This window comes from Magnolia sinica, chromosome 3, assembly GCF_029962835.1.
Source record: "Magnolia sinica isolate HGM2019 chromosome 3, MsV1, whole genome shotgun sequence".
Taxonomy (NCBI): Eukaryota; Viridiplantae; Streptophyta; class Magnoliopsida; order Magnoliales; family Magnoliaceae; genus Magnolia; species Magnolia sinica.
In genome coordinates this window covers 76272930-76285454 of record NC_080575.1, presented here as the reverse complement: position 1 = coordinate 76285454, position 12525 = coordinate 76272930, and the positions used below count along the sequence as shown (strand labels likewise).

Genomic DNA, 12525 nt, shown 5'->3' with positions numbered 1-12525 from the left:
TTACAGCATATAAAATGTAAATCTATGCTCGAAGAACTTAGATACATGTTTAAACAACATAAATATACCATTCCCCCAAAGAAATTTTGGAAAATGAAAACAGAAAAAATTCAAGAATGGCCAGAGAATACAAAAATAAATTAAAATCCAACAGCAGTGGTAGATAGATGTTGGAAAAAAGCATAGATTCACCAAGATCTAACATTTGATTTATTTCCCTAAACTTATTTTGGAGAAATAAAAATAAAAATTTCAGAAAATGCCTAGAAAATGGCCCAAAAATACAAATATATATATAAGCAACGCATCTATGAAATCTGCAGATCTACAGTATTAAAACATTCTTCATGCATCATTACAACAATTAGTTTTAAAAAATCTAAAATTTTCAAAACATACAAACGTAAATAAAAAATAAAAATACAAAAATCCCCAAATCAAGCATATTTGATCAATTTGATATTAAGGCCCTGATTCTACATGATTACAACGATAATAAAATAAAATAAAAAGGTTTTTTAACTTTTTTATTTTCTCTAAATTGGGCAACAAACATTCGATCCTTCGATTGAAGCTTAAAAATCTTGTTTTGATCTTCAAAACAGCTGTAGATCTAATCAGAAATGGGCATGGAACAATCCCTGAGCTAAAGAAATTTGAAAGGAGAAGGGGGGAACCAATACGGTACTTTTTTAAGACAGACCGATACCGACGCATATCGCATATCGTACTGTGGCAATACAGTTACAATACGGCTGATATGATAGCGATATTCAAATCCATGCAACCGTTTCGATAAAATGATCCTGCTTGGTTCTTTCCTTGTTCTCGAAGTTATGGTTATTTCTCTCCTTTCAAACTATTCCTAGTGGTAACAATAGCCATAGTACTTCTCCACTAGGCATAAACGGCCCAGTATTCCAGCTTTTAAATATATCAGCAGCCGTACCTTTAGACATATAAGAACAACAACTTTAGAGATCCGCCCCAAATGAAGCACACCATATCAGAATGCACAGAGATGATCCAATCCCTCTTCTGTGACCAAGCACGTGAAGCAAATAAAAGGGAGACAAGTGTCATTGGCATTGAAGATGGTCCAAGGTATCTTACTAGCAAAAACTCTATAGCAAAAGGTGGGGGACACCAACTTGTCCTAAACAAGACCGCAAGTAGGCATGGTTTGACGATTGTCTGAATTGTATCCGACTCGCCTAACTCGACTCCGTTTGGTCAAGATCAAGACAATTAGATACCATGAGTGTGGACAGACTGACTCGGGGATTCGACCCACAACACTTGCTATCTTTAAAGTGGGGTTTCAAACCTAGGCTGCAACTTCAGTTTGGGTCAACCTGAACCCGACTGACCCAACCCAAGTTCGGGTCAGGTTGTCAAGGTACTCTGGTTGGGTTAGGCTTGCAAAACTCGAAACTGATTTGAAGTAGGGTTGGGTTCAGGTTGAGATTTCAACATGAAATCAATGGATGTGTATGGATCTACACAACTACACTTAGGTAGCAATTTCTAACAAACAAAACAACGCATAAAGAAGACCTCCACTTATATCCAGCAATAGGTTGTTGTTCTCTTCAATTTCTTGCAAAAATGGAGTCTCCAAAATATTGTTGTAATCTTGGATCTCAAGTTTGGCAAAAAATACGAAAAAGGGAAAGAGAAGTTGGAAAAAAAAAAAAAAATGGGTTTGAAGACGACAAGTAGCGTGAGTCAACTTGCTCTAACTTGTCTGCATGGGGAGAGTCAGCAGCAAGTCACCAATCGATCATAAGTCACCCCACATTTTCGAGACTCGTGGTGCCAAGCCGTCTTGGTCTTGAACGAAACTGAGTCAACTCAGGCAAGTTGGTAGGACTTTGACAGGTTGTCAAACCATGGTTTCAATACCACTGAAGAATTCCCTTTTAGGTCACTTGAACACACAAAGCATTACAAGGGGTTTCTTTTGCAAATTGGAGATGCTAGATGGAAACTGGAGTATTTCCCAACCTAGATCATTTAAGTATACCAAACTCCGCTTCTGTGGTAAAGAGGAACAGGAATTTGGGTGGCAACTTTCCTTAGCCCTCATCTTTGAAATACCCAATAAGAGAGCCATTCAAGAGAATTAAGAAAGAAGCAGTCTCTTGGAACCAGTGTTTGAAATATCGGTATCGCACTATGTATCGCACCCTTGGGATACAGATATGTATCGGTTATCGCATGGGATATATCGTTTGTATCGCATAGTTTATCGCACTTTTTGGAAAACATGGGGAAACATTGAGAAAATGGTTGAATTTTTTAATGAAACTTTGGATATTGTTAAAAAAGCCCTTAATACACACTTTTAAATCATAACATCTCAAAAAAAATATGCACATAATAAGTTTCCTTTGTGTAGGGTCCTAAACTATGCGATGTTTAACTGAACTAATGCAACTATATTTAAATTGGATGCATGATATTTATAAATATATCATAGTCATGTATGAAAACACAACCAATTTATTGAAAAGCAAAAGAAGAGCTGAAGAAGTAAAATTTGAGAAATAGATGGACGGTGGGCGTCCCTCTCCCCACTGTTTTCTATGGTGGGGTCCACTCCATATATGGATCTGACTCATTATTTGTCTCATGCCTTAAAATTATCTAGCCAAATGGAAGGACGGTGTAGATAAAACACATACATCATGGTGGGCCCCGCAAAACTTGGTGACGTCAATTCAGTAGCCAGTCTGGCTGTGCAAATGTTAGTATCTAATCCGTGTCCTACGCGGGTGAACTCCCTCACACCAGCCATGCACGGTCGGTGCTATGTGGGCCCCAACATAATGTATTCGTTTCATCCATTCCGTTCATCCATTTTTACGGATCATTTTAGGATTTAATAAAAATAATTATAGGGATATAATTCTAAGGTGCACCACACCACAGGAAAACAATAATGATTGGATATCCACCATTTAAATCCTCCTAAAGCCCACTGCGCTGTTTTTTTGACATCCAATCTGTTGATTGGATCATAAAGACCCAGATGAAGGGAAAAAATAAATATCAGCTTAAGCCAAAGCTTTTATGGCTCCCAAAACATTTTAAATGGTCAACATTCATTCAACACTGTTTCTTTAATGTGGTCCAGATTATATTTCGATATACCTCATTTTTTCTCTCATAACATAAAATGATCTATAAAAATAGGTGGACAGAAATGATGAAACACATACATCATGGTGGGGCCCACAAAGCACCAACCACCAGCCATTGGCTGGTGCTCGTGGGAGTAGCCAATCCGTTTCGGACACAGATGTCCTGCGAAAGCCTTCCGGAAGAAGTTCCTGCGCTGGGAACCCAGGTGGGGTCCACTGTGATGTTTGTGAGAAATCCTCTCCGTCCGTCCGTTTCGTGAGTGCATTTTAGGATATGAGGCCAAAAATGAACCGTATCCAATACTTAAGTGGGCCGAAAACGGGATAATTGAACGTCCACAGTTGAAATATTCGTGGGCCAACAGAAGTTTTGAATCATGCTAATGTTTGTGTTTTCAATTCATCCTAGTAAGAATGACGTTATTAACGGTATGGATGACATGTAAACATGACTGTGGGCCCTAAAAAGGTTTCAACGGTGGAAATCATTATTCCAACTATTTCCTATGGTATGGTCCACTCGATCTTTGGGTATGATTAAATTTTGGGCTCAACCGTTAAAATAATATGGAAAAGCCGATGGACGGCGTGGATGGACCACATACATTAAAGGTGGGCCCGAGTGAGTTTACTGAGACCCTAATAAGATGCCGCGATGCAAACGATGGACGGCGCGATACAAACGAAATATCCTTCTTTCGCTTTCCCTCTTTCACTCTCCCTCTTTTACTTTCCGAACCCTAATGCGATGGACTCGTCCGTTCCTCTAATTGTTTCTGAGATTTCCCCATCCGCGCCCTTCTTTCACTTTCCCTCTCCATTTTTACCCCCATCAACGCAGTCTGATCCATCTTTCACGCACGCAACCCCTCAAATCTCGTTCCGGAAGGAACGGTTCATCGATTCGGCCTGATTCTTCGCCGGAATCTCCGAGAAAGAGAAGAAAATGGCAAGAAAATCGTACTTACCTGTCGAATGGCCCACCTCCGATCGCCGCTACAGCCAGGTACTCTCCGATTTCCTTTTTTTTTTTTCTAATTCAAATTTTTGGGTTTTTTGGTGCGATATCGACGATATATCAGCCGATATTTGGATTTTTTGGTGCGATATCGACGATATATCGGCCGATATCTGGATTTTAGATTTTTTGGTATCTTCCAGGGGTTATCGTGAGTGTATCGTCTCGTTGTGGTGCGATAACGATAATATCGGCCGATATATCGGCCGATAGTATCGATATTTCGAACACTGCTTGGAACCACTCTTCCCACTAATCTTTAGAACCCAACCAATGAAGCATGTAATCTGATCTTTTTAGTGGATGCCCCAATTGGCAAGAAGGACATGATCAAGAATTTGTCTTTCTTTAGGGCCCATTTGGATGGAAGTAAATGAAGGTAAATGGGGGGAGTTGGGAATAAATGGAGGTAAATGACATTTGAGGTGTGTTTGGATGCGAGTAAATATATGTAAATGAAATGAAATGGGAGTAAATGACCTGTAAATGAAATCTTGTCTTTGAGAGAGGATTTGGAAGTAAAAGGAGTGAAATGCTTTTTTGAGCTTCCTTGGAAAGTCACATGAGTAAACAAAGATGTTGCTATGCATGTCCGTCGTACACGTGGCACACTAAGCATACTCCAAAATAATTCAATTATTAGCTACATCACTAAAATCACACCAATAGAATGATCCAAACCATCCAAAGATTGGCCATCTAAATGGACAGTTAAAAACGTTGGCAAGTTACTTGTTTGTGATCCTTACATTTGTGGCCAACCTGGGGCTCAAATTTCCTCATTTTTAGATAAAGTATATATTTTAATGGTCTTATTACAATCATTCCGTTAAATATCACATATGTACACTAATTTCAGTACTAAAGTTGATTTGGGATATAACATATGTTTCTATGAATATATTGAAATATTCCAATGCATTTTGATTCCTCCCAACTACGTCCATCCAAACAGAATATTTTGATTTCAAATGCATTTGATTTACTCCCATCCAAACACAATTGAGAAAGCTTCCCAATTCATTTACCTCCATTTACAAGCTCCCATACGAGCCCTTAGTGAAGGTTCCCTAGAATGGTGAGATGACTTTATGCAAGACAGATGGATTCGAGTGTCTTGGAAATTTACTAAAGCTGCTCATGCAATTAATACATCCTTCATCTTTCTTGAGCCTTTCTTCAGGATTGTGTGGTTAACGTTGGGACTCAATACCTCCACTAATTTTCACTCTCAAGTGAAGTTCCTTCACCGCCTCTAAGAGATTGCCTTTAATTACCTCTCAAAAGACTTGACATGAGCCAAAAGAAAACCCCGTCCAGACCTGTGGCTTTGTCATTACCCACCTCAAACACCACTTCACTTCTTCCTCCCCAAACTCATGGTCGACCCAATCCAACATTTGTTAACTAAGAACATTAAGCAATATACAAGGTGTTCCAAAACAGTAATGGTGGCCGTAACGGCCACCACCGTCACTGTTATTATACGGGCCGTAACGGCCCCCGTATCAGCCGTTACAGCCCTTTTTTGCTTTTTGAAAAAACTATTACAGGACCGTTATGGCCTGTTTTTTCTGTAACGGCCGTTACGGCCATTTCAACCCCGTAACGCGTAATGGTTACAACTGTTATAGTTACATAACGGCCGTTACATAACCGATTTTGAATACCTTCGCCATATACCAACCAACCTCAACTGGCAAAACTTCTCAGATGAACAAAGCTTCATATGAAAATCAGTAACCACTCATTACTCAATGATATTACCATCCGAACTACTTGATCACATTAGGTCTCATTCTTGGATTCACCAATCTTTCCTATTTCCAGTCCTATGGAATGCCTAGATTGTTGCATTCAGTGATCAAACTATTGGGAAAATTCCAATAATTCCTATATTCCCATTGCACTTCCACTGTTCTCCCTTTGCATGCTTAGAATAACATGCATGCATACAAACATGCACACACGTGTGCACATACATAATGGAAAGCCTAGAGAGGCACGTAAAGTTCACTAGAGAATTAATTTCTTGAGTATAGTACTTCACATGTAGTTATCAAGAATAACACCAATAATAGTACTTAAGAACATGTATTAGATAATTACACGTAGACACTAGTCACTGATCTTTTGCCAAGAAATTATGGATTTGAAAAGCTGAACCAAAATAGCTAGGACTATGACTACTCTGATTATGATTTTGCTCCCGAATAATTCTATATGAATGACACAAACTGTAGTTAATTAACACTTGGTATAGTCCATCTTTTTATTGTTTTTTTTTTAATGGTAGTTGGTATGCTTCGTTCAGTTACTGAAACTAACTAGAACTTTCTATGACAGTAGACTGGCATGGTTTTTAACATATATTATATTCAGGCTGATTGATCTTTTAGTCAGCTATCTCAAAATCATTTGTCATATAGCATGGCAAAGAGGATGTAACATGGCTCATTTAAGTACATAAAGTGACAACCATCTCTAGCAATAATCACCTTTGTCAAACATTTTGCGAAATACCTAGGATGGATCCGACGCAACGTATCTGGCATCCCCCAATCAATCAGAATACTAGATACTTCTGTATCAGCAACCTGTTACAGTCAGGAGTGTATATTAGCAACTTAGCTAAGAATCACCATCAGAAGAGTTCCAAATGGGGGAAAAAAAAAAAGGGCGGGGGCCAAGAATTAAGTTGCTGTGCACCTCTTCATTATCAAAATAAGCACTGTAACTACTGGAAATGTCTGAATTCCCTCCAGTTATATGAAAATCCATCCCAATGAAAACAGTCTGAAAGCAATGGAACCAGTTTAATAGTCAATATACCACTCGCACGTATGTTAAACTATGGCAGACTTTAGTAGATGCTTTGGAAGAACATTAGCATGAAACTTTCCTCACCACAGGATTGCTGGCTCCACGATCTAGCAGCATGTTTTCATCATCGAAGATTTCAAAAAATACATCTGAAAAAAAAAAAAAATATATATATATATATATATATATCATTATAAAAGGTGTGTTAGGTTTACAAGGCAAAGCTACATAAGCACATCACTAACAACACAATCTGACCTCCAAAATCATCAATAACATATTGAAATTCAGCCCACGAGGCTTGTTCATGAGGTTCGGAATGCACCATCCCCGGGAATAAAAGCAATGCACTGCTGTTAGCCTAAGACAATAAGAAGAAACTGATAATATTCATTGTAAAAAAAAAAATGAGTAGGACAAATCGTTGTTCCCAAATTCATAATAAGGAATTAAAGAGTCCTAAATCTCCTGATGCACAGACATATATATGTACTGTTCTGATGTGTCCAGTTTATACTAGTGGGGTGCATTGTTAGGTGATCCACGCTATTGACCTGGTGGGCCCCAGTATTGATGGGGGGTGTCCCAAACGACTTCCATATTGAAGGATACTAACCATTCGATCATTATCTTGAAAATAGGTGATTGAGCAAGAAATATAGCAAATCTCACAAAAAGGTCCAAACATTGGGTGTGTACGGGCTATAAACCCGGAAGACTACAAGCCCCAATCTAGTAATCGACAGTAAGGCCCATCATACTAATGGTCTGGATTGCAAAAAAATGGACCCACTTGTACAGAATGGGGACATCAGCACAGGTCCTAATGCATCAGAGGGAGTTTATAGTATCTCATTGATAAATTCAAAGTTCAAACTATCATATAATAAAGTTTTTCTTTTTTTGCATATAACCCCCCTTACCTTTAGGAATATTGCAAATAACCCCCTTGTAGTTTCCGCATCTATAAGGCCACGTTTGGATTGTAAGTTACTTAAGATAAGTTACTTATCACATAAGTAACTTATCTTGGTTCTACTTATTACGCAAATAAGTATGTTTGGTAAACAACATACTCATGAGCCAATAAGTAGATAAGTATGTTTGGTAATAACATATTGATAAATAATTTTTTTAAAGAAAATTTCAAATCTCTGTATGTGAAGGGAGAGGGCGCTGGCAATGTCCCCGGAGACAGAATGGTCCCGTACACAAACTATACACCGAAACTTTTGTGTATAGTCGCCTCCAACATCTTTGATGGGAGGTCCATTTCATGATGCACAAAGACCAACACCATGATCCTTGGGTGAGCCACAACCCAAAGATTTTACAAGTAAATGAGCATTTCTATTAGATCTTTGGACTGTTTTTTTTATTGTTACTGTTAGCTATTGCTGACCATCCAAAGGCAAGCAGCTGATTGGTAAATTGAAAATTTTGTGGCTCTTACATATGACTCATCTCATAGGTGAATCGATGATTGGAGTTTGGATGGCCTAGATTGATAGGTAGGCGCACGTATTGGATGCTAGAAAGGTTGTTACACTGGGTTTTGGTATTTCTTTCATCCATTGGTTTAAATTTCCGGCCAGGTTTGGTAGGATGCGGATTGCATGATGAATCCAATACCACATGTATGGACAGTGGCGCCCACCGTGATATGAGTTTTGTCCACACCGTCCATCCGTTTTACGAGCTCATTTCAGGGCCCGCACCATAGGAACAGCAGCGATGATGACATCCACCATTGAAACCTTCCTAGGGCCCACAGTGATGTTTGTTTGTCATCCAACCTGATCATAAGGTCACGTAGACCTGGATGAAGGTAAAAAATAAATATCGGCTTGATGCAAAAGTTATGTGGCCCAAAGAAGTTTTCAATGGTACGCATTCAATCCCCACTATTTCCTGTGGTGTGGCCCACTTGAGATTTGGATGTGCTTCAACTTTGAGCTCATGCCCTAAAATGATTTAGGAAAAACGGATGGACGGCCTGGATAAAACAAAAATCACGGTGGGGCCCACAGTCCTTGCACCACGTAGTTATGTCTGCGCCCGGTTTGGTAGTCTGTGGGACGACGAAATAATTGATCCCCTGCTCTCAACTACACATACATGATGTGACCAGCTAGACATGTAATCCTCGACCCAATGCCATACTCGAGCCCTCAGTTGTGACAAGTGGGCCACATGGTTCAGCAATCCAGACCATTGGAATGTTGCATAATGCTTGGGATGGAATATTCTACACAGAGAAATCTCGATAGGGTATACGATTAAGAATAAAATACAGCTATCGTCCCCGATCACATGAAAGAATTCGTTCGAATGGTGGCGAGAGTTTTGAGATGTGGCCCACTCGCAGTTTGATGCAGCAATCCAACGATCTAGATTATCCAGATATGGGTCCCACTCATCAGACCAGAACACCTGAGCATATAGTGAAAAACCTTGGGTCGAGGATCCTATAAATACTCATTGGGGAGAATACAGTAGACCCAGTAGAGCTGGAGTATGGTAGTACCATCTCTCCTATTTCTCCTTTTCAGTTGCTGAGAAAAGTAAAAAAGCAACAAAAAAATACTGAAATGCTGATGTGCTTTTCAGTAAAAAAAATAACTTATAAATAATACTTGACCAAACTTACTTATTTTCAATAAGTAACTTAATGGCTGCCATCGGCCAAAAAAGCTACTTATGTAGCTGCATCCAAACAGGCCCTAAATGCCCTCCTACCCTCTTGCAACACTAGACTAACAGCCCCATTCCATTACTTTGGAGTTAACTCAAGTTTGTTGAAAGAGGAAATGGTTATTTTGCCCTACTATAATGCCCTCTCTAACTTCTATTGACCTCCCTCTCTAATTCCCATTCAATCTTCTACCAGATCTTGAGTCATCTCTCACCTCTCCATTCAGTCTCCAAGAATAAGAAGAAGAATACTCTCTCGGCTACCAGGGGATTTTGAACAAATACACATACACTTGAGTGGGTGGGTGGTGTGGAGATGATGGACATTTTCATCTTTTCCTGGAAATACTAAGTAGCATCACTATTTCTCTTAGGGGAAAAAAGTATGCAAGGCTTAGTTTGCACGTATAGAGTTGGAGGATTTTACAAATACGCATGCGTTGGAAGGGTTACAGTATAGGAAAAGGGAAATGGGCTATATACAAGGGGAAAAAAAAACTATGATAAATGTGTTTCTAATTGTACATACAGATCACCTCAATGGTGGTCCTGGCTATTTCAGCGCCTGTGAGCATCTTGTCCCTGCTTCTATCATAGTCTTTTAGTTCTTCAAGAGGATGGTAGCCCAGATTTCCCATGTAATTAGATGAATTGGGTACTGAATCTGAGTAATCTGCAGCAACGCAAACTTTTAATGGAGAACTCTCCTGTCCTGTGGACAACCAATTAGATTGCACTCCAAAAAGTGGGTTCCTGCATCCAAAGCTAGACAAAAAATTGTATATTTTACTTGTCTGAATGAATATTCAGCAATAATCGAAAGTTCTGTTTAGATTTACTAATGAATTCAACTGCAGTAGTTAGTCCAATAAAGTTGAAATGACCAAAATAAAACTATCTTAGTAGTCATGTTGATAGATAGAGTAGAGTGGCAAATGTACAAAACCCCAAAGCGTGTATAAGTTCAGCCCATGAGCCAAATAGCATGTTTTAAATATCCATTACAATGCAGCGGCCCACCCTAATACACAATATGGGGATGAACTGGTTCATTATACACACACACACACACACACACACACACACACACACACACACATATATATATATCAGCCCGTATAGAGCCAACGCAGGACGAATTGGTTCCAATATGGAGCTGATACGGCCAAGGTGGTCCCATTTCCAAAACAAAATTTCAGCCTTTCTCTAGTTTCTTGCTTGTTTCTTCATTTAAACCACCATAGAGGAAGTTTTAAAACTCATTTTAGGGATCTAAGCACAAGATTTGAGTGACATTCAATTAACCGAAGTGGACTGAACGATTTTGGAAAAATCAGAAGTGGTGAACTATCACTTCTTAATTATTTTTTTCCATCTTATTTTTCGTTGTATTTCATTATAATGGGCCCTAATCTATCAAACCATGACTGACTGGTGTTGGATCAGATAAAGCTGGCATACAGCATCCTTATCAAAGAATAGTCTGATGCACCATTGAATATATGTTTTAAAAAAACATTAAAAATAATAATAGATTCTGGTGTTTTATATTATCTCCTGTTTTCCTAATAATTTTTCCAAAAAAAAAAAAAAGTAATCGGCCAACAAGCCCATATCATCCAATACGGGTCCAATATGGTCCGAATATCAGGAGAGAGAGAGAGAGAGAGAGAGAGAGAGAGAGAGAGAGAGACCTCATGCTAGAAAGATCGGAAGCTCTCCGAGCATTGAAAGGAGGTTTGATCAAACCAGTAACCGTCCCAGATGACATCGAGCAATAAAGCCCTTCCGTATGGCAAAATTGGCAGTGGGAAGGTGCTGAAAACAAAATTTACCAAAAGATCACAGACACATCAGCCATCAGATTAAATTGGAAGGAAAAAACCACATTGATTCTGCTGATGAATAGCAAGGGAAAAAAATCAAATTGGATATTCTGTCAAAACTGGAGTTGGGTTTTCTTAGAAAGTACAAAAGCAGGCGTATTTTGCTTTTTTAGAAGAAAATGGAAATGGATTTTCAGTAGGAAACGTCTTTCCTACAGAAAAATGGACATCGGTTTCGTGGAAAATATACCAAAAGATTTCTTCTTTTCTCTTTCTTTTCTTTGGATTTGGGATTTATGCAGCGCATGCAAATGGGGTTTTCTGCACGAGAAAGAAGAGGGGTATTTTACTTCTCGAAAAAAAAAAGGGGGGTATTTTGGGTATTTACCGCGGAAGATCGAAGGAAGAGGTGCCAGCGTCGTCCCAAGGTCAAACGCCATGAGAGAGAGAGAGAAAGATGTGTGTGTAGGATCCGACGGTTTTCTTCTTCCACTATTGTCTGTCCTCTCTCTCTCTCTCTCTCTCTCTGCGTATCTGAGTCTAAAAGAGCTGGGACTCGCAGTCTTTCTCCTGGTTTTAAGGTTGATGAACGAAAGCTGCTGCAAATCCCAGCAGCAGGGCTTTGGCACCTTCCCCAGGACTCCGAACACGTGATTCTCACGTGAGTGTTCTTGGCGGAGAGTGCGGAAAACGACCGAAGTATCGCCAAGATTTTAAAAATATCGCGATATATCAAGATAATAAAATATCATAGGCTGTTTATTTCTCACAATTTCATCCCGAAATTATCGTGTCCTTTAATGTAAAATATTTTAGAAGTTAAAATAATTATTTTTTATTAAATTAATATTTTTAAATTATTTTTAATTAATTTTAGGGCGATTTTGCTGATATTATGACGACAAAACGTCACATATTAAAACCTCCCGAGAACTTTCCGATTACCGGATTTATCACCATGGCGACTGAAGGCTGATAAAGCACGTGCAGAGCACGTGACCGTATAAGCGAGTGTCAC

At 39.0% G+C, this 12525-nt stretch overlaps 1 protein-coding gene across 1 annotated transcript in view; it reads right to left on the bottom strand.

Moving 5' to 3' along the window:
* Positions 1 to 12080, bottom strand: part of LOC131240035 (uncharacterized protein At3g49140) — a 67012-nt gene extending 54932 nt beyond the window's left edge. Inside the window, exons 1-7 of the mRNA XM_058238043.1 lie at positions 11896 to 12080; positions 11376 to 11499; positions 10218 to 10446; positions 7246 to 7348; positions 7072 to 7136; positions 6874 to 6960; positions 6663 to 6761 (exon numbers count right to left, since the gene is read on the bottom strand). Coding sequence (XP_058094026.1) covers positions 6663 to 6761; positions 6874 to 6960; positions 7072 to 7136; positions 7246 to 7348; positions 10218 to 10446; positions 11376 to 11499; positions 11896 to 11947 — 759 coding nt within the window. The 5' untranslated portion in view covers positions 11948 to 12080. The remainder of the gene's footprint in view (positions 1 to 6662; positions 6762 to 6873; positions 6961 to 7071; positions 7137 to 7245; positions 7349 to 10217; positions 10447 to 11375; positions 11500 to 11895) is intronic.
* Positions 12081 to 12525: the final 445 nt, after the last annotated feature.